At 42.9% G+C, this 26,667-nt stretch overlaps 1 protein-coding gene across 4 annotated transcripts in view; it reads right to left on the bottom strand.

The window, feature by feature from the left end:
• Positions 1-3,833: 3,833 nt before the first annotated feature.
• APLF (aprataxin and PNKP like factor) overlaps positions 3,834-26,667 on the bottom strand; it is a 26,031-nt gene continuing 3,197 nt past the window's right edge. The window contains exons 1-7 of one of the 4 annotated variants that reach the window (XM_055810001.1): positions 25,928-26,530; positions 24,090-24,271; positions 21,043-21,431; positions 13,378-13,503; positions 10,901-10,947; positions 9,568-9,606; positions 3,834-4,806 (exon numbers count right to left, since the gene is read on the bottom strand). In XM_055810001.1, coding sequence (XP_055665976.1) covers positions 4,601-4,806; positions 9,568-9,606; positions 10,901-10,947; positions 13,378-13,503; positions 21,043-21,431; positions 24,090-24,263 — 981 coding nt within the window. In that variant the 5' untranslated portion in view covers positions 24,264-24,271; positions 25,928-26,530 and the 3' untranslated portion in view covers positions 3,834-4,600. Of the gene's footprint in view, positions 4,807-9,563; positions 9,607-10,900; positions 10,948-13,377; positions 13,504-21,042; positions 21,432-24,089; positions 24,272-24,702; positions 25,040-25,927; positions 26,531-26,667 lie in introns of those variants that run through there. The other 3 variants (XM_013295616.3, XM_055809999.1, XM_055810000.1) reach the window with 3 other exon arrangements.

Raw genomic sequence — 26,667 nt, 5'->3', positions numbered from 1 at the left:
ACACATCAGACTGGAGCTCCTTGAGCACGAAACTCCTGGATAGTTTCTGCATAATATTCCACATGAAAAACTGCCTTAAGAACACGTTCTGAATGTGCTGGCACCTATGAACCATCTTAACTGCCCCTCACTTCAACGGCACACCCTTAACCAACTCCGTTAGTTTTCAAATGCTGAGGGGCGCATGCGTGCGTTCAGCCTTCTCTTTTGAGGTGGAAACAGGCAGCACCAGAGGTCCCTGGTCCCTGACGCCAGGCTCAGCCTCTCAGATGTGGGGCCTGACGCTAAACCACCCGGCGTGAGCGCCACACTCGGGGCCTGTCACCGGGCCAGCTCCTCACGGCAGGGCCGCGCACAGGCCCCAGACCCGCAGGCAGGCTGCCCACCGCCTGCCTCTGCGATAAAAGCGCCTTTCTCCCCTCACCAGTCCCGCCGGACGAGGCCTTGGCTCAACCCGGCCGTCCTCCCCGAAACTGCCGCCGCCGCCGCCTCCTAACGGCAGCTCCGCGCGCGCCTCGCGCCGGCAGTTACCGCCCGAAGCTTCCCGAAGCCGCGCAGGCACCAGCCAATGGGAGGGGAGGGGCGGGGCCAAGCGGAGCGCAGCGCAGCGGCTGCCCGCAGCCCCGGCCGGAGCCCAGAGCAGCCCGCCCGCCGCTCTGGCGGCCCGAGGGAGGGGAGAGGCAGCGGCGCCCGAGGCAGAGCCCGCCTGGCAGGGCAGGGCTCCCCCGCCCGCTCCCACCCGGCCCCCCTCACCGCGCACCTCAGCCCCGGCCCCGGCCGAACCCCACCTGAAGCCATGCCTGGGGCGGCTCCGTCCTGACGCAGCCCGGCTCCAGCCGGGCCCTGGGCAGGGTCTCCAGGCCGGCTCTCCCCAGAGCGGACGGGTTGCGGCGGTGGCCGCTCCCACCCCCGAGGGCAGCTCCCCGCCGAGGGGGCTCGGCCACAGCGGCGGCAGCAGCGGCTGCCGGGCACAGCCGCCCGCGGGGAGGCGCCGAGGCGCACTGCCCTCGCCGCAGCCAGACGCGCTCCGGGGAACCCCGCCGATTCCCTCTCTTATGACAAGGCGCCACCCCATTGGCCGGCGGCCTCGACGCCTCTGGGCCCAGCCAATGGCGAGCGCCCTGGCGCCTGTTGCTAGGCGACAGCGCCCGCAGCCCCGGCGGGGCCCCAGGCCGCCGGCAGCCCCGGGCCCGGCCAGGCCCAGCACAGGCCCAGCGCGGGGGGCGGCGGGCTCGGCGCTGCGGAGGCCGCGCACGGCGGGAGCCGAGGGGCCCCCTTGAGCCCCCCTCGACTCCTTCCCGAGAGGAGCCTGGTCACAGGGGCACGACCACGTGAGCTGCTCCAAAAACACGGCGGGGGTGTTGCACAGGGCACCGCGTCCACCAAGGCCTCCTCAGGCGCCCACAGGGAGGACAGCGGGCCTTCACCCCGCTGCAGGGAGAGGGGACTCGGCCAAGCCCTGTAACGTGCTTCCCTGTCAGCATCAACACCGCTCATGTTGACTCCCTTCAGCAAAATACATTGGGCGATAAACTTGCAAGACACTTGCAATAAACTTTGTGAGATTCCACAGCTGAGCGTATGGAAATCTCTTACTCCCTTGCCGTCTGCCCAGATGTCACGGCAGGATACTGAAGAATTAAGAGGCAAGCAAAGCAGACAAGAATTAAATTCATTTGAAAATTAATTCATTTAGGTTAAAAATGAAGTCACATTAGTTTAACTAAAGAGCTGCATTGCAGGTACCACTCCAAGATTGTCATTATCCAAGAGTTCATGTGTATTCAGGCAACCACAACAAAAAATGGTTATAAAGAGGGGACTGCGCGACAGGAGCAACAGAGCAGCTCCCTCCCCTTAAGCCCCTGTCAAGGGCAGGTACCTGGGCACGGACCCCAGACGGCCTCTGCACCCCCTCACCTGCCGTGCCCATGAACAGGCCAGCAGAGGTTTGTCTCAACCCAATTAGTGATGGTCAGTGGAAAACCCCTCCCAGGGTCATGCCTGGGCTGGGGTCTCCTCTCATTCTCACCTGAAACAGTGTCTGTTTCTGAGGATCACTCCTCCAGAAAGACATAAGCCAAGGAGAAAGCAGCCAGAGGCTATGGCTAAGAAGGGTCAGGGCTTCAGGAAACAGGGTCTCACAGGATTAATCATCGGGTGAATGGACTTGTTTAACATCAGCATCTTCTTAACAGAAGAGCTGTCTAAAGGCCTTTAAATACTTCAAAGGATGCTACAAATCAAAAGGTAATTAACTTCTCCCCATGCTCTGTGTTGAGGACGGACACTCCGTGTTGACCAGGCTTTAAATGAAGGCAAGCAAAGGCATTTGAGCTCTTACAGAAAGAGTTTGGGGGCAGGTTGAGAGCTGCCTGTAGCACCACGAGATAAAAGGAGGGAGGAGTTACAGTCTGCAGCCCAACACACAGGGAACAGAGGCTTACACATCTTATAGCCAGATTAGTAAAGCGGATGGGTACCCTCCTCTCAGGTGACAGCTGAAGAGAAGCACTTCTTATTCACTTCGTTTGAAGTACAGTATTTAAAAATGCGTTTGCTGGGGAGGGGCAGGGGGGTAAACATTTCACCAGTCTGGTTTTTTTCAGAGCAAAAAAGCGTGTATTACAGGGTAATGTGATGCAGGCTCTGCATGGTGAAATGTCACCCTCTGCCTTTTGGAGGCAATTGGCACAGACAGTCAGAATGTGCCTTTGATTAGTTCAACAACGTATTTACAGAATAAACTGTACCGAGAGCCAGTGTCACCACAGGACTACCTCTAGACTCAGCTCACTGAGCTGCGCTGCATTCCTGACTCACTGAGCAAATACTGGGTAACTTGACATTTGAGGGTCTGCTGAGCACCTGGGTACTCTCATCTGTATCTGCAAGAGTAGTTTCAATCAGGATTCCGGTAACCTGGAGGTACCAGTTCATTCTGCCAGAAGAATAAAAACGCATCCTGCTGTTAAGAAAAGGATACAAGAACAGGGAAATGCACTTCAACAGAGAGAACTTCAACCTACCAGCACAGAGCAGCTCAACGACGGCTTTGACTGTCCCAGTGTGCTGCTTTGGTCACACGCAAGTTTTTCAGTCCTGATCATGCAACATCAAAGTTTATTTCCAAACGTGCTTTTGTGATTACAGATCTGACTGGGAGCGTCCAGCGATAAAAAGCTATTTCTGCTTTCAAAGTAAAGGCTAGTAGCTCTCGTGAGCAGCTTAAATAGCCATTCACAAAATAATGCTGTGATATAGAGTGCTTTGGCTCGAGGAAGGTTATGGTCACAGAAATCACCAGACACTGTACAAAACACCAAACGGATTCTTTCTGCATGGAATAACTTTAGCAAACAGTAAGCCATTGGCCAACAGAAGGTGATGTTCTCCAAATTTGCAACAGCTGCCCATCCTAAATGTTTGTATTTTTGACTTTTACAATTTTTGAGAGAAGCTTCTGACACACAATTGGCAGAAGATGGTCCCCACATCCAAAAGCGCCCAATGCCAGCTTGCAGCAACGGCTGCTGCATTTTAAGCAGAGCACATCAAGCCACCCAGCTGAAAAGCTTGAGTGTACCTGGACGTCTGTCTCCAGCTGCCATTGGGCAGGCATTCCCAGGGCAGCCAGAGCCACACAAGAACACTTCCCCCTGCAGAATCTCCAGACTCTGCCCAAAAAGGTGCCAAATTCACACGGCTCCGGTCACCTGTCCTGAAACACACTAAAATTTTTAACTTACTTTCTTGAAAGCTCAGGCGTGCTGTGAACACACGGAAGGGAAGATCTTCCAAGAGTCTTTAGAAATCACAGAGACACAAGCAAATGTTTTTTCCGCAGTATGTTACAAGTTTAATTGTGCAAAAAAACAGTCACCAAGACTTCAGCTTTGTTGTGAACTGAACATAATTCCAGTGAGGTACAGGCATGGGAAGAGGTCCTACTGTAATTACAGCAAATACACCATAATCATTGTTTAGACAACCAAGCGGTTCGATAGGCTGATATACTGTTCTCAAGTGATATACACATTCTGTATTCAACTCCTGCACATCAAGAGAATCAAAGAAATGACACCCAAGAGGAAAGCCAGTAGCACTGCACTAACTCAAAAGAGCGTTAAAAAAATTTAGACAAACCCCCCAGTGATGGCCAAGAAGTAGTCTGCGATACTGCAGGTGGGCAGTGTAACTCCCCTTCATCCAGCACTGTATATACTGTCTTTCAGCAAAAGAAAAGGCTTTCCTAAGGCCAGTATTTCTTTCAAGCACTGCAAGAAGAAGCATTAACAACCTTTAAAACTGTATTTCAAACTATGAAATACCAATGGTGTTGCATAAGAGATAAATGAGAGGGGGGGGGGGGGGGAACCACAAAAAAGTTTCAGAGCTCAGTCCTCTGGCTCCACCACTTAATAAAACAAAAAAACCCATATGGAAAAGAAAGGCATTGCTGAATCCCCTCACCCTCATTAAAATCCTCCTGCAGTGCCTACATCACTGAGGAAAAAACAGTTTTCAAAGCAGGTCCCCTCCTTACACACCCATGTTTCACCATAACCAGTTTGGACATTTGTAACATCGTTCCATGCAGCTACTTTTTGGTTCTAACAAAGCTAGACGCTTCTTGCAAAAGCATTTCAACATCTTCGTTATCCTTGTCTTCTGAACTTGGTTCCCAGTCAGAGTCTTCGTCGGTAGGTTCGCACTCCTCTTCCTCATCATCTCTAAAGCTGTCACCAAGGTCATACTCATTTGGTTCATCATCATTGGCACCGTCTTTCTCCACAGCCCTTTCTCCTGTAGGGACAACAATGCCATATATTCATGAATAATAAATACAGAACTAAAGAGACCTTGCAGGGGCCATCTAGTTAGCCCCTCTCCTCAACAGGAGAAAGGCTCAACTAAAGCACTCTATCCAATGCTGACAGTTTTGTGTTTGATTTTCAAGACTGTTATGAAAAGCTGTATCATCCCTCTCTGACCACTTCTGCAGGGCTTACCAGTCTGATCAATTAAGAAAGTTCTCCCTAGTGGCTTTTCTTCCAGCACTTGGAAAACAGTAATCAGGCCTCTTCTGACAACATCTTCTGATATCAGAAGAAACCAGTATCAGACAACGTCTTCTGACAACTCTCCTTTTCTGAAGCAGTGGCATACACAATTTCCCTGGTCTTCTTCCCGTTACTTCTGTACCTAAACAAGGCATCTTTCTTGGCATTTAGCCCCTAGCTCTTTCTAGACAGCTATTCTGACCCTAAATTTTCTGCCTGCACCCATCCATATTTACTTAGGGCTACTTTATACTCTTGCGCTTTGGAATCTGACATGGCTTTGAATTCCCATTCACTTCCTTCCTGAGCTTCAGGTGAGCAAAGACAATCTCATAGATCACTCGCCTCCTACGCTCTCAACTTGGATCTGTGCTGGGTAGTCTGTGCTTCCTTTCTGAACACAGGTTAAGGAAACAACAAATGCTGAACACTTCTTTCCTGAGCTGGAGGCAGCCTACCCATTTCCCAGTTCAGTCTACTCTATCGCGCTGCTGTCTCATCTGCTGCCTATCCATCTTCTGCACAACCTACACGTTGTGATTAAATTGCCTTCTGTCTTCACAGTATGTCACAATACTCTGTACTGGCAGGAATCAAAGACTTGGAAACCTCTATGTATGAGAAATGGATGCTGCTCACAGCATGTTCTTAAACTTTTTTTAGGCAGCTTGTCTTGCAGTCATCCTTTAATTGCTCAAATACGTTGGCATATTTAAACCAATTCCCAGAGACAGGGTAATCCTGCTTTTTGAAGAAGCCTTATCTACCTGACTCGGTAGCATCTGGGCAAAGTTGCCGCCATAGCAGCATTGCCTTCTCCTTTGACTTACCAGTAGCTGTGAACCTTTAACAAGTTGATTTCCACTGCTTTTGGACTTTGCCAGATGTGCACACCCATTGCTCTACCAGCCTATGCTACCTCCCTTTTCCCTACATGCCCACAATTCCTAACTTGCCACCGTCTGTTAATGTTCCACTCATGTTATGCTGCCCTTAAGTCATACCCCTGAGTAAAGCTGTATTTGTTCCTTTTCCCCCCAGCCTCCGCTTTCTGCATTCTTCTCTCATCTGGAGATAACCTGTCAATGATCTCATACAAGTCATTTATCTGTTAGGCAGTTCTTATCATCTTTTATATGAAACTAGAAATGTGCCTTTTCTTCTCAGCTACACAACCCAGTCCAAATCAGCCATGTTTATATCAACCTCAAGTATGTCTTCGCAGCTTCTTGAAACCTCGGGTCAGAGCTCCAGACACTCAAGCTGTGCGTGTGGTGAACAAGCAAGAACACCAGCACCTGATGTAGTCAGATCACATCCTCTGTCAGTTACATTTTTCTGCTAGTGGGAATGTTACTATTCCAACATTATCTTATGGTCTGATTAACATTTTATACTCTATAGCAGCTCTCACCCAAGGTTTTCAAAAGCATTTACAGTAGCAGTCAAGTCCCTCAAAGGTACACAATTTTATGGGTGAACTGTGCTACAGAGGCACCCAATGACTACCTCGAATAGAGTCAGCCATGTGTGACGCAGCCAATACTACAACTGAGAGATATCCTGTGGGCAGCAATCTATACTGTGCACCACCTAGCAGAAAATCCTGAAAATGTCCAACTGTCAGTTTCAGCTGTAAGCCCATATGATGCTTGCTAGTTTACTGTTTACCAGACTTTAGAGGAAAGTAATCATGCCCATGTTTACCCATAACAGCAGAATTTCTTCTAAGAATCACGGACTATGTTGTGCAGAAGGAATTACGTCTCAGAGGGAGACGCTGAAACAAAGATGCTAAATACATTAAGAACAAAACCTCCCTTCTCAGACGAGGCCTGTGAGAATAATAAGCCCAAGACCTGCTTAGCAAAGAAAAGCTGCTCTTACAGCACTGCAGGTATTTTACAACAGAAATAGGAATTCTGCAAAAAATACTGATGACTTCCATATGTTTCCTACAAATGTACGAGGAGCATACTATGTTTTTCATCCCCATCCACCAATGTGTTTAGATTTCAGCAGCAAATGACGCACTTCCGTCCAGGTCTTCTCACGCCATCTCTTTCTGCTATAGTCTCATTCAGCTCCACAGCCCCTGAAGCTGCTCATTAAGCACAATTCTGCCTTTCCCCTGTTCCATATTTATAAAGATGACCTTGAAACATTCTCTGAAAGTATGTCCTTTACGTGGGGAGAAAAAGCTTGCTGACCACCCCTTTCCACAGGGTTGTATTTGGAAGTGACCTGATCAGCTTGCTAGATAACATACAAAGAAGTGTGTAGGAGAATTATGCATAGTCCATAGCCACAGCAGGTTGTTCATCCCAGTAGCAACAAGGTAGTAAGGTCATTCAGCAGTGACAATGTAATGACAACGTAACTCTAGCCTTTCTCCTTTTTTTTTTTCCTTCGTCTCTTACAGCTATTCCCCCAGTAATTAGCCTTAGACTATTTCTCAGAACACAGAACACATTCTCTATGGGCAACTTGGAATCCATCTCGTAGCAATTACACTAACGATGTTAAAAACTAAACATGGCAAGTACCATGTAGATGGCACCCTCCTTCTCTTGGCTGGTGGAGTTTCAGTACACTTGTACGGAAATTAATCCTGCTGTGCTTACCAGTGCAGTTGTGCCAAACAGCACGAAATAAAGGCTAATGGAACCCTGCCTGTGTGATCTTGCATGGCTCGGTACGACCGCCTCAGATGCGAGCTTGCTGAGTGCAACCTTTTACAGGCTTTGCCCTCAAGACAACTAAGCAAGCCAGTCAACAAGATATTGAGGGGAAAAAATAAATTTAAAAAAATCATCAAATACAAACAGAACTTTAACGAGTGAATTACCTTCTTCCCACTGTGCATGGAATATCAATTTTTCCCTGGTTCGTTCTTAGGAAGAGGAGTTGAATTTAACAGACTGAATTTCACTCCCACGTCAAAGTTTTACACGCTTACAAGAGAAGCACTTTTCCATCCATAGCCATACCTGGCTGACCACCTGCCATGAGCTGCACGCGCAGGATCTAGCATTCCAGTAAGGAAGGTGTTCTTATGAAAGGCACAGCTACAATTTAAAACCTTCAAGATTAGCTTTAATTAGCTTCAGATATGCACACAGTCCAGCTTGCTGCATTATAAAGTCTTAACCACTCGCTGCACTTACAATGCTGCTAACAATTTTCACCACTCTACAATGCACTTTTCTGCAAGGCAGCGGCGATCAAGATGGGGCTCGTACTTGCACCATGGGATGTGGCAAAGCATACAGCTAACAAGTATGCCTCAGAACACGCTAGTGCACAGATACAACCACACCAAGCATTCAGTGGCAGCGAAAGTACACACATACATGATAAGGAAATGGGATGGGAAATAAATTTCTGAGTGGAAAGCAAGTCACAGAAGAGAATGGAGGCCAAAACACTTTGTCTAGAAAACTACAGCTATTTGCACTTCAATTTACTTTCTCTAGAAGGCGTATCTCTCTATTTTGAAGATTTCTTTAGGAAATGTCCAGCCACACCTTGGTGATCTCAAAGACGTCAAGTTAGTTCCCACTTCCACTCGAGAGGCAGCAGTTCCACATCCTCATGCCTTGTTCAGGCCAGTGAACGTAAAGACGGCATATTATCAGACTGCTCTTCAAAGCTCACTTTTAAATTCTTTTAGAAATAACAGGAAGCTTCACATTTGGAAGCCGAAACTGAGACAAAAGATGCCTGGAAACAGACCTAAAGGATATTTAAAACTGGAGCCCATGCACCTGCAACATGTAAGCTAATATTATTGGCAGCAGCAAAGCAAGCTAGGTGTACTACTGGTGAATGGAGGAGATACTCATACACAGTATTACAGGTTACATTATCAAGAGAGACTACAGCTTGCCTGTGATACTACGTAATGCTCACTGATGCCTAGAAACTAAAGTTTGCAGGACACAGGCGTAGTTTACAGTGAATGCCGCCCCCAGCTGAAAGGCATTACCCTTCTTCTACACTTCAGTCCTAACAAGCCTGTAACATCAATACCTCAGAGTAAATATAAGAAAAGCTCATCACCACATCCACAGGTATCATTTGAAAGTTATTTCGAGGTCAATGCAACGCAGAAGGAATATCTCAATGTTTCAAGAGCCATCAGTCTTCATGGGGTAACCTTAACTAGCTGTGGATGAACTATTGGCTCCTTTCGTCCTATTATGAACCCTGTTTAAGGAAGGAAGGAAGAATTGGTTTGGTTACACTCGTCTCTCCTTAAAACATTTGTTTGTTTCGCTGCCCGCTTCCAGGGAAGTACAGGTGTGCTCAGCCAGGACGCCTGGCACAAATCCAATTCAGCACTATTACTTGTGAAAAAGGAAGCAGAGTTTTACTAAAATAACGACTACCTTCTCCTCAGGTAAGTGTTATCAAGCATCTCCAGCACTACTAAATGCCCAAAACCCAAAGCAGATCAGTTGCATCCCATGATGATGTGCCCGTTCATACCATCAGAACATACCATTTTTTGAAGTTCGTTGTCGTGTTCGTCTTTCAGTTACTAAAGAAAGAAATGTTATTGGTCAGGTCAGAGTACAACATAGCAATAAGGGTTATTCCTAGGGGTTGCTACAACAGAAGACTGACTTATTAAAAGAAATGCTGCAATGGTTGTGCTGTCTTCACAAGTGTAAAAACTACTCTGCTGCCCCCAAAAGACCTTTTTTTTTTAATTAAATGATTCTTGAAAGATTACCCAGATGAACAACTCTTACAAGTAGGAACCATGCTGCCTGTAGACAAATGTCATCAGTACTGGTTGCGGTTTTTAAAGCAGAAAATTGCAGTATTTCAAAGCATTTAAGTATTTCACACCATTGTTTCCATAAATGCAATTTCTCCTTATTAACCATAGAACCATAGAATGGTTTGGGTTGGAAGGGACCTAAAAGGTCATGTAGTTCCACCCCTCCTGCCAGGGGCAGGAGTACAGTCATAATCCTGATTTTTTAAAGTAAAATGCATTATCATTACATTTCCATAACTGTTCTGCTCTAAAGTATTGCTCTTTGCATTGGGAACTAAATTGGAAAAAAACCCTCCAAGTCCAATAATTGAGAAGAAGCACAAAAAAATGCAAAGTATATCTCTGAATTATCTAAGAACAGACAAAATGTAAACAGTACATTCCCCTGTGTTTTTCAACAAGTCTAGTTACTGGAACATATAAAGACTTTTAGAATATAAGCTCAGATTCAGTTTTAATTATATCCTCTCCAAGCCTCAACAGAACATCCATGCTATGGGGATGGGAAAAAAAGCTATAGAAAAAATTTACCGCAGTATCCATTTGAAATGTTGAGAAATACTTCAGTGTATTCCCTGTTTTCACTGTAATACTCCAGCTCCAAATGGAGGAAGCAGAATAGAGAGATCTGCTAAGATCACACTACACCATGCTTAATTTTCAAAAAAACCTGTTAAACTCATGAAAATAGCCACCGGCCACGTGGCATGTTTCTCAAATCCTAAGATACAAAGCATACAAACTACATCAATGGTGTCTGACCCAGACCATCTTGCTTCAGTTGAAAAACATTTAAAAAAGTGAATGTTAAGTGTGCAGCGGCCAAGCAACCTGAACTTCCTTATCAGTGTCAATGGCAGCACCTCATGCTTAAGAGCAAGGGCGCAGGGCAATACAGAGCAAGCCGCAAATGCAGTGTTACTCACTTAAAGCATTTTATTCCAAGGTTTTGGCATCAATTACTGGGTTTGGGGTTTTCCCAAATTTGGGAAATTTGGGAAAATTTGGGTTTGGGGTTTGTTCAGCTATACTGAACAACTTGGCTTACCTGGAGGTGCACTGTGCTTGTATTCTAGCTTATGCTGTGGATTCTTCCTGCAAAGAAGAAAACAGCACAAGTTTGATTTGCCACCTTGTTCCACGCTTAACAAGAGCTCAGCAAGTTCCCAGAACCCCTTTGTATTTTGTGAATAATTTTAATTTCTTTTTAAAATAAAATTCTGTGACCAGTGCTTTACTGCAGTGTCTCAGCATATCGAATGTAGGGTGAAAAAAAAAAAAAGGGTTCAGTAAGAGTTCCTCTTGTTTCGGCCTTTAATTAAAAAAAAAAAAAAAAAGCTGATCAAAACCAAGAGATGAGATAGTTCCCAAAGTTGTAAGATGAGATGCATTTGTTCAGCATAATAAGAACTGATCCAATTATTTACTCTCACTAGAAACGAAACCAGAACATGAACCTCTGGTGCATAAAGCACAATGCACGCCCAGTGCATCACAAGTCTGAGATACCAGGCAAAGCTTCAATATTCTGCAACATAAAGCTACAAATCACATAGTTTGGGAAAATTATTGCTTGTCTCAAAGTAGTATCACAGGGAAAGGACACAGAAGGATTGTTAAGAGAGATTATTCATTTCTGCAATATGCTGCTGCAATCCAGAAAGTTCAACATACAAGTGTGTATGTCTTCTATTAAAAAACAGCATCAATGCAATGAAAAAAATTAAATTAAACTTACTCTTGGATCTGCAGTAAATGCTCCCCTCATTCAGGCTGTGATCCAGGTCATAACACGCTGGTTTATCCCCCTCCACACCCCCACACCCCCCAAGCAGTTATCCAATGCTGTTCTAATATTTTAACTCGGTCCCACTTACATCGTGCTAATCAGTTGTGTTAGTGTATTAGAGGCTTTTCTCAAGGCTGCACGTTAAAATAGTTTCAGCTCAATTTACTGTTTTGCAGAAAATTAAAAAAAAATATCCAACTTTGGAAGAAAACTGGATCAGTTGTCATAATTTTTGCTTCTGAAAAGAATTAAAGCCCACTATTTAAGAATGACATACCACGTGACATTGCTTGAAACACAAGATTAATTTCTGTAACTGCAGAATTTTGGGGATATTTTACAAAACACCCTTGCTGTGAAGACCGCCTTGTAAAACTAGTTATTTGTTTTCTTATTCTTCAAAACCAGCATACTCTTCAGTAGAAATACCTTATTTTCATGTCAAATAACGTGACAAATTCACATACTTCAAGTTGATTTACAGTTTTATGGCTACTGCTGTCCTAAAGTACATTACAAGTGCATTAGAAGGGATAGTTATCTGAATAAAAACATGCAAGTACACCTTTTTATTAAATACACTGTACTGAAACAAAAACAGTTGCCTAATTCAGTGTTTTGCAAGTATTGTCAGCATCAGAGCATTTGATCCCAACTCAAGGCATAGCATTTAGATAATTCAATTATGTATTCAAGTAGTAGCCAGCGGATAAAGACAACAAAAATAACATGAAAACCCTTCAAATGACACCTGTTGCTTCTACCCCCAAAAGAATGAAACACAGATTAAGAAAAGATCAACTAATGCAGCACAGGAGTTGTCTTACCTGCAAGGGGAGACAGTTTTAGTTCCGTTGTACTCCTGGAAAGCATGTCGGCAATTTCATGACCGGTATAAACCCAGATTTCTCCTCCCGAGATGAGAAATTCATCTCACAGATGTTTTTCAGATGAGAAATACTTCTGTGTTAGCTGAACGTAAGATGGCTTTTTCCTAAAAGCTACCCTCATTTTCTTACATTTTGGAAAGAACACGCTCTTTAGGATCATCACACTTCCCAGGAGAGAGAGAAAATGGTTTTGCTCAAGCACAATCTTGAACAGCAGCTGTTCATTTCAGTATGCCCCCACAGAAGGGCTGTTGCCTCAAAATATATCCTTTTGTCCATTGCACCAATTACAAAGCAGTCATTAAACTCTGCTAAATAAAAGTGTAAAACCTAGATGTTGAGAAACAAATGGAACAAAAGGATCTTTTGAATCAACAGTGGTTAAAAGAAGCAGCAGTCTGCCATGAACTGGATTTTCTTGCTGGTACCTAAATTATGCTTGCTTACACATCAAATACAGATTAAAACAGAGTGTTTGTACAAAACCTCAACAAATATTTTATCAATATCTAAACTAAAAGTTACATATCAGGAAAAACGCGTAACAATAAATTATTGTTTCTATACAAGAACAACAGTTTACTACATGTTGAAAAGTGAAAAAGTTTTGATTTTTGGGCCGCTGAATAGGTTTCAAAAGTCAAGTCTTCAGGTTCGCCAGCTGAAATCACAAAAAAAAATTTTGCACAGACTTGGGTGCTTTAAAGGTAGAAGTCTGTCCACAGCAAATTTTGGAAGGCCACAGTTGAGGTTTAACATCACTATCCTATAGTCATTTTGCAGCTCCAGGGGAGAACATTCTTAACCTGTAAAACAAGCCAAGCCATTTTGCACAGTGCTTCTTACCTGTAACAAGCCGTTCCATACGGACATTCAGGCCGGTTATCTTTGTTATCCTGAGTTACGATCTCTGTTTCATGATAGTCATCATCATGAGGGTGACTGAACTGCTGAAAGTGAAGGGGATTCTTCCTGCAAAAGACAAAGATAGATCAAGAACCGACTATTCAATTTTTACGCAAGAAGGTGGAGACGAGAAAGGTGTTACTGAATCAGTGACAACTCATTTTTCTGTGGTTACAGAAAGAGCAGCTTTTAACGTTTAACTTTATGCAGAATATAAGACCTGCTTTCAGGGTAAGAGAAGAAAAATTTTGTCTCAGCACATGCCACAAGAGGTTAAAACACGAATTCTCCTATTTGCCACCAGCTTCAAGTTTCAGACCTCCAACACATACACAATCTACTGATGTAGTCATATAGCACGAATCTTACTGAGCAGCTTGCTCCGTTAGGACTCCCTCTGGAGCTGTGCAAGTGCCGTACAAACCTCTCGCAAAGTCTCAGCTCAAGCTGCAAGGATCACCCATGGCAGCTGAGCAACTGCAGTACTGGAGACTTCCCACGCTCTCCGGTGATCACCTGTGAGCTTTAGGCAATACGTCTCAATCATTCTGTTCCGTATGAAAGTTACTTCTCACTTGAATACTTCAAATGCCAGCGTATTATTCCAGAGGGATGAAGTACTGAGGCCTGAGCAACAGGCCCCGACCCAAAGCTGACCTCTAGACAAACCCACCAACCAAACATTAAATATATTTAGTATCCAAACATTAGCGAAATATGCACGATCATTAACTATGTATGACCATCAGCAAAAGACAGATAAAATATAATCATTAGTGAAGATACTGTGTGTCCAGCCTTGCTTAGAGGCAGGTGGTCAAGGCCATGAAACCAGGTATTTTCTGTGGTTAAAATCCAGTAGATACAGGAATCTCCCTCGGGTCCTCCCTGAGCCCTGGCCAGGCTTTGGTGGGATCTGACAGGAGAGCGAAACCAGATGTTTCTGCATTTGAAATTATGTGAACTTGTTTATTCCCTAGCATAAAAGCTGGAGCCTCTCGCAGTGACGTTGGAGACCTCACCCACCAGATGCCCTGCGTAGGACTTCCCAGCTGCCGGGACAGGCTCTCCAGATCCTTGCTGCAACAAGATCCCCAGCGACTGCGGATCTGGGTGATGGTAATGTATTAGGGCAACTGGTGATGTATCTGTCTTAATCATGACAGCTAACGGTGAATAGTAATGATCGGGTGCATTGCCTTGCTTATCTCTTTTACCGCTTGAATCAGGGTATCATAGGCTAACCCTTTTGTACATGCATATGCCTTATTTTCGGCATTAATTTGAAACAAACAGTAAAGCAAGGTTATTTTGTGTATTGGTGTCTGTGTGCCATCTACCGACCCTGTCAATTGGCAAAACACGGAGCAGTCTACTGGACATGACGCTGATGGTGCTCTCAGGTTTGCCTTGGCTACCGTGGCATTTTATTTGAAATACCAAATCACAACGATGACATGAAGTTGTACCGTAAGACACAACTCGGAGCCACACCAACGTCAGTGATGAGAGCGCATTACCAGCATCCATGACTTCGTGCTCTACAACACTTAGTCGAATCCAAGGTGAGCAAGCAGTGAATACACATATATGCATCATTCAAAGGCCTTTTCTACTGCTTCTAGGCAACAGGCTTGCATGCACACCGTACAAGACACGGCAACTATAAACAACATCACTTAGTGAAGATTTTCTGTAAAGCGATGTTAAAAAGAACACAGAAAAACACATCATGACTTCCGGAGAAATTCATGTGACAGATCAAAAGACATTACATAAAAATTATGTCACAGTGTGAACATACTGTACTAAAAGCAAATCTACTTTTCCCCAATGATTTCTTTTAGACACTTTTTCTCAAGCGTATTTAAAAGCAAGAAATGGGAGATGTTTTAAGAAATGATTTTCCAAAAGATATCCGCAAAATACTTCTGTGATTTACCACATTAATTCCCAGAACACATAATCTTCAACATGTTTGTGCAAATTATAGAAGTTACCTGCTTGCCTCAAGCAAGAGGAACAACTTTAAACTAGAGCGAGTACTGCTTTAATTTGTACTTGTTACTGCTGCACTGAGAAACACAAAGCCAGAAACACGTATGTAGCTAGCCACATACACAACAGCTCCCCCACTGACCACAGGCATTCCTTCCTTTAAATTCACAACTGGCTCTTCGGAACTTTCTGCGGAACAGTCAGTATTAATTTCAGCATTTCAACTAACAACATAAGAAAAAAGCTTTTGTTACAGCTTTGGCAAAATGATTACTTGAGTGCTGTGAGCTCTACTAACCATTCAGGCACCAAAAAAAAAGACTAGATATTTAGTATTAATACTTTACATCTCCATTTGCCTGGCACCTTTCATTCAGGAAACTCAGCAAGCAAGCTACCGATAAACTCTTCCATGAGTTACTTATCAGAGGTCCAGTGTCCCTCAGATCTATTTACACAGGTGACAGACGCCTCGTCCTGGTCTTTTCTGTTAATTTCTGCAGACTGTAGGGTAAGTCAATACTGTTTCACTAGATATCATTGCAAAGTTGCATCTAGCAGTCTTTTATTCCACAAGTTCTCAGGGAACACCACCAAATTCAGGCTGGCTGCCTACTTCCTTTGCCATTGAAAAATAAATGGGATGAAACCAAGTAATTTTAGAGACCGCTTGCTTTGTTTTCTAAATGCACAGAGCTAACTTACTAGCAATACTAGCTAGAATTTTAATTCGGTCATTTGAAACACAATTCATCTTCTCAAAGGGATACAGAAGCAGCTAATGCTCTGTGAAATCATTTTAATACTTATTCCTACAATAAGATCCTAGTCACCAAGGAAAGAAGGCCTAACAGCTGTCAATTAGCTAACCTATTCTGTTTTAGGTGACAGCCAGTTCCTTTCAAAAATTTACTTCAAAAGCTATTTGGCCAATACCAAACAGCCCTTATTGCAGGAGAGAAAAAAAAAAAGAAGAGAGAGGAGAGAAAAGAAAGAGAGAGGAGAGAAAAGAAAGAGAGAGGAGAGAAAAGAAAGAGAGAGGAGAGAAAAGAAAGAGAGAGGAGAGAAAAGAAAGAGAGAGGAGAGAAAAGAAAGAGAGAGGAGAGAAAAGAAAGAGAGAGGAGAGAAAAGAAAGAGAGAGGAGAGAAAAGAAAGAGAGAGGAGAGAAAAGAAAGAGAGAGGAGAGAAAAGAAAGAGAGAGGAGAGAAAAGAAAGAGAGAGGAGAGAAAAGAAAGAGAGAGGAGAGAAAAGAAAGAGAGAGGAGAGAAAAGAAAGAGAGAGGAGAGAAAAGAAAGAGAGAGGAGAGAAAAGAAAGAGAGAGGAGAGAAAAGAAAGAGAGAGGAGAGAAAAGAAAGAGAGAGGAGAGAAAAGAAAGAGAGAGGAGAGAAAAGAAAGAGAGAGGAGAGAAAAGAAAGAGAGAGGAGAGAAAAGAAAGAGAGAGGAGAGAAAAGAAAGAGAGAGGAGAGAAAAGAAAGAGAGAGGAGAGAAAAGAAAGAGAGAGGAGAGGAAAGAGAGAGAGGAGAGGAAAGAGAGAGAGGAGAGGAAAGAGAGAGAGGAGAGGAAAGAGAGAGAGGAGAGGAAAGAGAGAGAGGAGAGGAAAGAGAGAGAGGAGAGGAAAGAGAGAGAGGAGAGGAAAGAGAGAAAAGAGTATAGGAGGAAGCAGTAAGAAAAAGGAAAGGGTCTTGATGTATGCTTCCTATCACTGGGCTTCAGGATTTTTTGGGCCAGTGGATGATGCTCCTCAAATTATACTTTACCTTTGAAGCACCTTAAACATGTCCTACTTCAGATGCTCAGGACTAGAAAAAAAAAAAATATCATAATTTATCTTACCTTGATGTGGATAATTTATACTCACTCCACTTCTATATGTTGTGCAACAATATCCAGCAAAACGAAAAGAAGCAGAGAAGTGCATAGCTTCTATTAAGCAAATATTATCCCTTCTTGCAAAAATCTTCTTCCTTTTATTGGGACTTTGGTTGGTTTGAGGGTTGTTTGGGTTTTTTTGAATACAAGAGATGTCAGTTGTAAGAGCACACCATCTTTCATGCTGGAAGTTGCACTCCAAAGTTATTTAGTTTTACAACAAAACCTTGCTGCATAGGAATATGTTATTAGTATGATCAAAAGAAAATCATTAAGCTTTACTTGCACAAAAATTAACCAATGAAGAGCCTATTTTAAGAATAAAGTTTTAGGAGACCTGCCTTCTCATAAACATATACAGAAGCTCTGAATTTGTGTCCTTGCACTTTGCGTTGCAGAAAATTACACAAATAATTACACAAGTAAAACTTAGAAAGTTCTTCAGAATCAATGCAGTCATCTCAAGCAGAAGCTGAGTGTTGCTCAGTGAAATATTCAAGACAGTTTTCATCGATGCAGCTCCCAAAAGCATCTTAAAAGCTTCTTCTAACGCAAATTTAAGTGGTAAGGTCAGAATCCCTGGCTCTTCATAATCACACGCAGGAGACTCCTGCCATCTCAAGGGCTTATTTTCTCAGCCTACTAAAGAAACTGGTAGTGAAAATATAATGAATTACCAGCACTAGCTGTAAAGCCATGGAATTCAAGTCTGAAGTTACAAACACCTTACACACACCTGCGGTGTAAGTTCTAAATTGTAAGTCTTATTAGAAAACAGGTCTCAAAAAAAGACAGATGCAAGTCTTTAGCTGCCAGATGTACAAGCTTAAGGTGAAATGAAAAATACTGATTTTCATAAACAAACAAACAAAGATCAAAGTACTTCGAAGAATGCACACACAAATCCAAAGGTTGGTTGAGTGTGCCCTGCTTTGACAGTTCCAGGAAAGGTTCACACACACCCAGCCAGCACAGAACAGTATCACTGGCTAGCAAAAGGACAGAACCCTGGACCAAAATTGTGAATGACAGTTTCAGAGATGAGAGTTCAGCTGTATCACACCACTACTATGCAGCCCTTGAAATCAGGGGGTGGGTTCGGATTTGGTTTTATTTTTAATTCCCTATTCTTCTAACTTGGGAAAAACAAGCAGCAGACAAGAAAATGAACCAAAGACAGTATTCAAAGGGTCAGCTCCTTGACAACAAATATAGTCAGACATAACATACACAGAGCACTTTGCCTCCTAGTGGTAACAGCAGTTTCTTTCGATTTGGTAAAAGCTTCAGACTACCACAGAAAGGGAATCTCACACTGAGGAGGACAACAAGAAGAATCTCTGGAGCGAGAGCTGTGAATCAAGCTGGATTCTTTCAAAAGCAGTGGTTTCAAATTCATAAACGAAGAAACTGAGCTATGGGTTACAAAGTTATTTCCTAAATGTTTCAGCCATGTGTTGTGTAAGAGACATCTAATAAAATCAACTAAACTAACATTTCATCTTTTCAGTTTGTGCTGTTCTACCAGGCACCTACCAAAGGTGCCTGTCATATCCAGAAGGCAAGTATCTCTCAATAGGAGTTCACAAAATAAAGACTAGAAAACTGAAGAGCATTTAGTTATTGGATAAATGACATTTGATAACTATGAAACCTCACCTAGAAAGAACACTTTAAGGAAATGGCTTGGTTACCAAAGCAGTCCTCATTTGAGATGTTGACTCCTACAGCACCTTGTGTCAGATGACACCTTTCATAAGGTGAATGGAAGGAGACGAAAACCAACCACTCATTGTACTGAAAAGAGCACTCAAAGCAGCTTCTCTTCTTTAGCAACTCTACAAACCAGGTTTTGCTCAAGGAAAACACCACACAATGAAAAACTGAATACGCTACCCATGTGTTCCTTCAAAGCGTCCATTCACATCACACATGCGTACATTTCTGTCAGAAATAGGGGTAACTGCAACGGCTTGCTTTACTCCACCATAGCCATCTCATCGATGCAGAATGACTACTTAGTATTTGCTTTTAATGCAAGCCCACCAAGACAGACTACAAAGCACCTTTCTTTGCTGCAAACAAGCAGGTTTCGTCTCATGACATTTCCTGAAGATCAGAACCGATGGGTTTGATACTTCCTATTGACAAATTTCTCCAACAAAGTAAGATTTTGTTATGTGCTATTTCAGAGCATTCTTTTTTCTTATAAAGCAACGCTTCCCAAAAGTGCTGCCGCCAAATGTTTTAGAATAAAGACCCAAGAAGAAATGTGCACATGCAGACTCCTATTCCATATTACCTGTAACTAAAACTTGCCTTCCAAAACATTAGGAACCCTTCAGCATGTCAGAGCATTACACCAGCTTAACCCCCACACAGGGGAAAACTTGTCTGAGCAAAAAGAAAAGCAGCTGGAGCAAACTAAAGGCTGCATTTGTACTACCGGATCAGCTTGACTGCCTAATAAAACATGTTTCCCTCATAATCATTAAGGGCAAAAATTGAGATGCGTGAAAGTATGCTACATGTAAACTTGAAGTCTGTAGTGTTCGTTAATGCGACAGCCTTACGCTTTTGATATACCGTTACCTGCAGCAATAGGCACACCAAATACATACAAGAACCCCTTTACTTGTCCCGGCTTGTTTTCTGAGCAACCTCAGGTTTTACTATCGCTCAAGCCACTTGGAAGAGGAAAAAAATACAAAAGCAATAATAGTAATAATAATTTCTTAAAAAATAATCACAGGCCCCCCTGTTTCCTGGATTAGCCTTATCTTTTGTGTTTACAATGTACATGGATTTACCTGGAGCTCAAAACCTTCTCCAAAATGCAGTTTGCAGGTCACTGGTCACTTCCTAGCCTCAGGAACACCTCTAGATTCCTATCTTCCATTCAATACATTAACACACCACACTACAGACCTTTCCTGGGCAGAAAGAACTAGCAGGAGACCAGGCATGCAGCACTGGAGTTTTTTAACTTCGCTGCAACCTTTGTAGCGCACAAAACATCTGTATGACAGATCCTTCACCGTGAATCGAGGGGATATGAGTAGCAGAAAAAAAAAAAATAATATATTGTCCCTCAATTGAAGTATCACCAAAGACACTGACCAGGTAAAGGTACTGACCAGATAAGGGTTAACAGGGAGTTTATAAGTGTGTCTTGTTCGGGTTTTAAGGGGGGACCGAATGCTTTAAAAAAAACCCAAAAGTGCAGACTGGCCAAGTTATAACAAAAGTAGTTCTTCATTATTTAGGGATAACAAATAGTAGGTATTTTCAATATTCAGATCACAAAGCATGCAATAACTTCATCTTTCATAAAAATTTCAGCTGCTAATAAAATAAGCCTACAGGGTCTATGTTGGGCATTTCAATCATTTACATCTCTTCTCCCTGCTGGTACATGTACTCTACACACAGCGGGGTTTATTTCTTTTCTTTTTAAAGTGGACCTTTGTTCCTTATTTCCTACGACACTGCATTGTTCAATTTGCTGAAGTAAATCATCCCTTGTTGAGGTTATATTGGCAGTTAGCAAGACATCCTGGCTCCTCCTCTTAGACTTTTAGAATTCTTGTTATGCCATTGGTTTCTCATCAGTCCCCTGTTTACCAAAAGATCTTTTTCAAATCAAAGCTTGTAACCACTTTACTGTTTACTCTTCTGTAGCTAACACAGTACTTCTTAATAACAAGCCAGCTTAAGCTAGTTTTATTTTTGCTTTACCTGTAACAGCCTGTTCCATACATGCAAGGTGTCCTCTTACGCTTGTTGTGTTTGGAGCTTTCTGAAGTATCTGCACTTCTGGTTGAATCAGAAATCTCAGTCTTGTAATCCAGATTTGCATCAGGCTCAAGAATCCCTTCCTGGGCACCAAAAGATTGGGAAGTCCTGCCCCAGTCAGCTTGTTGGCTTGTAGAACCAGTAATCTGCTCTTTGTTTTCTGTTTCCTCAATTCTATTTTCTTTACTGGAGATCTGACCTACTCTTTTAGACAATTTACTATGCAGCTGCCTATCTTTTTTTTCCAGAGAACTTCCAGGGGTTTTTGTTCCAGTCTTGCCATTTCCTTCCATGTTTCTCATGGTATTCTCAAGAGGAAATCCAGATGCATTCTGTGGAACAAGGTTACATTTTGAAGGACCTGAAAATGTACACTCTTCAGAATTAAAAGCTTTAAGGTAAACTCCGCCTCATCATTCCTGTTTTCAAAGTGAGAGAATCATAGAAGAGCCCAGGTTGGAAAGGACCTCAAAAGATCATCTGGTCCAGCCTTTAAAAATCTTCTACTCCACTTTCCAAACTCAAGTTAGCTGCTAAATACACCTGCTGAATGAAAGGCTCAAGTTCAGAACACACACGCACTTTAAAGGAAAACTTATTCTAGAGCTCCTGTCCTCAGCTTCAGTTCCCTCACGACACGGTCAGGCTCCTCTCTCACCACCTCGTTTGTGAATAGTCCAAGGACTTCAGTTTAAACTAACTTTTGATTAGAAGTACTGCTCCTGAAAAAGGAATGCGGATTATACATGTGACGATACAGTAGCCTCTATAAGAACGTACCCTCCTATACAATAATCAATTTCAATCCCTTAAATAGCAAGCTAGATGGAAGATATATATTTATCTATATGCAGGAGATACAGGGAATTCATGACACATACCTTGAGCTTAATCCCACCCCAATAAATCTTAAACACTTCAGCTTGTGACTCTAAATCATAAAAGAGTTTGTCAGTAGACACCATTAAGTAAAAATTTCCCTTTTGACAAATACTGTATTTTAAATTTTGGAACACACGTACGCTGAAAATAAGAGATGTGTGCTTTAGAAAAAGGATACGAGATACGTAACCAAGACAAGAGTACTGTCCCAACAACTGAGACGTCACCCAGAAGCAGACCTGTATCGAAGGCTGAACTACTTTGGTACATTACCAAACTATTCAAAAGTTTCTGCTCTCTACAGTTTATGATCTAAGTTCCTCCTCCAGGAGATGTATACTTAGTTTACATGGATGTGTTTGGCAGAGCTGGAAAATCAGGTGGCAGTTACCTATTTGATTTTGTTCCTTTCAATGCAAGCCTCATAAACTGTTAACCAAAACCCGAGGCAATTACATTTGAGCAGCGGTGTGATTAAGAAAGGGCAAAGTCAGAATTAGTATCAAATGATCCAGACAGCAGCAGATTTAGTAAGTCGGCTTGGAGACAAAGGTGACTTTTTTTATTAAGACTCCCAAATTAAGGCTCAGTAAACAACTGCCGCTTAGGAAATAAGCCTTCATTTGCAAAGCAGAACTAAATGACTCTAATTTGCCACTTCCACTTGTGACTTCTCTGCTACATACTTCATACTACGTATTACATGCCTGTATTGTATGTAATGAGACTAAACACTTCCACAGGTATGATGATGACTAGTTAAAAAACAGGTTGGAATCAAAGAAAACCAAAGACAACAGCGCTACTGGCACTCGTTATGACACGTGTGTGACCTCTCTGCCATCTGGTGGCTGCTGGCACTTAAAAGAACTAAGAATCTTTTCAGTTCCTACCCTACACTACATTTTCTCAGTTGCCTTCATTATGACAGCAGCGGCGTGATTCTGGTTTTGATATCAAAATTCCAGTCTTTTAGAGCTCTCTAAGATTATTACTTGTGCTTGAACTAACCTATTATTTTTTCTGCAAAGTTCTGAAGGCAAGTACACTGTGCTTCAGATAAGAAATATTTCTAGAATGATTAGGAGAAAATAAGTAAGGCTTCATACAAGCTCACAAGTCAGAACACTTCTTCAGATAAAAAGAGCCACTACTTTATATCCCAACTATCCCGAAGGGTACGCTCGCCAGGAGTAATTCATTTCAGCTAACCTTAAGATTTAATTAAAAAACAAAACCCTAAGAGTTTTCAGTGTCAAAATCCACAAAGCATTATCAAGTAACGGTATTTTAAGTGTTTTATAGATCCTAGAACAGATCCAGGCAATTCTAATGCTAGAGATTAGAAACACCTCCCCCAGGCTGTTCACTTAAAGGAAAAGTCAGTGAAAGCCTCAGTTTGCTCTCACCAAAATACTGTTTCACTTTGGTAACGATCCTCCTCTTTTCATTACTAGCAGCATTTCACTGCCTATAAACGCAGCTGTAATTTGGGGACACACAGAGATTGACCAGCTGAAGTGTCTGTTCACTTATTGCCACAGAGCATTTTGGATTTCAGATTACTTTTTCTTGTCTTTCCTTCTTTTTTGACTCAGATTTTGAGATTGTGGCATAAGCACACTCCATGCTACCTTTCTTCAAAACGCAGCAGTTGCTACGCCATGTACCATCGTTCCCTGACCATAAAACTTTACCGAGAACAGCACGAGTTTGGGCAAAGTCCAGTACCACATTACATCAGTGTCATACCATCACCTACCCCTAAAAGGTTCTCGGAGAAAGAAACCACACACCAAGCCACTCCTAGGACCAGTACTTTGGCCCATGTCTACCAGCCTCTTGCTGTAAAGCTGAAAAGTCTGGTATTTCTGTGGAACTTTGGGAGCCAAAGTTCCAGATCCCAAGGAAGAAGTGCAAAAAACCTAGTCTCATGAAGGCTTCCACCACCCTCGCTATAGAGCTCTCCAATGGACTGGCATTTCAAAACAACTGTTGAACAACAAATTACAAGCAGAACACACGTAGACCCAGCCTTCAACACCACACTGTGAACTACAGTCTCAGTTTTTGAAATACCACGGTTCTTCCCTGAGCCAAAAAATTACCTGAGATGAAGGGACAGGCATGGAAAGACAGCTCCTTTTCCCTTGATCTTGCTCTTCACCTTCAAAATCCTCTGCAGTTTCTTCAGAAGCTAATCTCTTTTTCTGCTGCACATTTACTTCTGGTTTTAATGACACCATATTACTTTTTCCTCCTCTCCCTTGGCCTTTTTTCATTCTACTACCTTAAAAGAAAAACAAAAGGGTTCTTTTGGAATGCAACTTTTTACAGTGAAATCCTGACCACATTAGAAATCTACATCTGCGCTGAAGCAGAACATTGGGCAAAAAGCATGAGAAATAGCAGCGTTGGGCATGTGCCGTTTCAACCACACATTTTTCATTTCCTGCTTACAGGAATAAAAAGCATATTTTAGAATGAAACAGATGCTTGAGGGGCAAATTTGGAGGAAAACAATAAATATGTGGCAAAGGATATTCGGGATTGATGTATCAGTGCCACTGACAATTTCATTTACACAATAGGAGCGGATCAGTAAACTACTCGGTCCAAGGACAACTTTTACCACAGATCTTTTGTGTTACTATCACCTCAGATAACCACTTTATGCACACAAACATCAATTAGGACACGGCAAAATCAGGGTATGCCCACCTGCCTAGTCACCCACATCACAGCCCATTATTTCATCGGCCAGTAACCAACAGAAAGACAGCGAACGTTGTGCCTCCCATTGGAAAGCTTCACAGCTCAGAAAACCGCAAGATCTCTGTCCTGAAGTGGTATTTCTGGATACACAGCTGGGAGACAGCCAGGGCCATACAGCTCCATCTGCTGCAAAACGCATGCAGAAGGAAAATACTTGATGCCATTTTGCAAGACTTCAAAAACTCTCCCCCTTCAAAAAATAGCCATGTGCCAGAGTCATGTATACAAAGCAAGGAATGTTTCAAATTTTAATGTTTGACTTCAAAATCACAAATCAGTGTTACCTTCCCAGTAAGAAGACAGACAGGGGGAGAAGAAAAACAAAAAAGGGGCAGCCTTTTAGATTTACTCTCTACCTTTCTACCTTCCCACCCAATATCACCTTAGAAAGATGCAAACCGTTTCACAGTTTTAAGGAAATATTTTAGATTTGCAGAAGAGATCGGTTGTTTTATTAAAGCAGCCCATCCTAAACTAGAATCATTCCCTCACATAGGGGTTTTTTAAACAGCTCCAGTAGTGTTCATACATATCCCTAGCTCCCCCAAGGTCAGGCCTTCAACAGCACACAGGTGTCCCTGGCCCACACAGCTTCAAATCTCTACAGCTACCTGACCAAAGCATTCAGCCTTTGAAACAAACATTAGATACACACACATATCAAAAATTACAGTACTTGCGGAGACAAAACAAACGAAACCCCTCACCCTACACACATACACCCCCTCCAAACGCAAGAAAGCAATCACGCTAGCGCAGGACTAAAGACAGTCAGCAGAGGTCCTCTGGTACGTGCAATTTTTATATCTGAGGGAATAAGCCAGCAGGGAACAGTCTAGAGTTTGAAAGGGGAAGTAAGGGGGGGAAATGAAATCATAATAAAAAAAGTAAAGTTTCTTTTGCTTCTTCTAATTTTCTCAAAATTAGCTTCTGAGGAAAGGAATAGGCAGGGTAATCAATGGCATACAACTAATGTCTTTAAGCCACAATGGCCCAGGTCAATCTATACAGACACCTGCATTTACTATAGGATGTAAGAAGCAATCGGTCAGGCACCGCATGAAACACTTCTGCGGGCCTGCTTGGGCATTACACCACCTCGGCAGAAACAGGAGGTGGAAAGAGAGGCATTAAAAAACTAGCTGTCGGACACAGAGGAGCGGACACACACCCGCCTGCCACAGTTCATACACTGAAGACTGACTACCGAAGGAAACTCAGCAGTTAGCACCTAAACCACCTCCCCACAGAACAGCAAGCAGGGTGGGGCACGCCGTCTTCAGTACAGAGAAAGACAGAAATTCTGGAGGAGTATTAATGTACGTAGTCATCATCCTCTTGTTTCTTGAGTCCTCTGGTCCCCGTGGTAAAAGCCATCAGAGCAGTAAGTGCCTTGCCGGAAGTTTGTCAGAGAATGTCTAGTGGCAGTTTTAGAAGTCTTCACAAGCTCCCAGGACTAAAGCCAGACACGCTAGCAAATTTTCTTGGGATTGTGCCAAAGCGGCACCCTTGTGTCTCCCGTTGATAGTAACTTCACACAGTATTCTGCTGCCGCTACCGCTGATACACAGCAGCAGCAGTTTATCGTACATTCAGCAGTTTCCTTTTGCACAACAAACAAGAGGGAATGCAATATTATTTTAGCCTCATATTGGTAAGAAACTACTACGCTGTGATGAATTACTCCTTCTACGAAGTAACTTTGGACTAAATGATCAAGTTTGATTCAGTCACAGCTCAAAAACTAACACACACCACCACCCAAAAAACCCCACCTGCAAAACTTGTGAAATCAGAAGAATCTCACTTTAGAAGGGCAATACATGAGTGACTTAAAACGTTGAGAAGGCTTGGAATTAAAGGTACAGAAGCTACCTACAATTTGCACGGTAAACAAAACAGGCGAGTTTA

Source organism: Falco peregrinus, chromosome 7 (assembly GCF_023634155.1).
Source record: "Falco peregrinus isolate bFalPer1 chromosome 7, bFalPer1.pri, whole genome shotgun sequence".
Lineage (NCBI taxonomy): Eukaryota > Metazoa > Chordata > Aves > Falconiformes > Falconidae > Falco > Falco peregrinus.
Note: the sequence above shows the minus strand (reverse complement) of the source record. Positions and strands in the feature narration are given on the sequence as shown.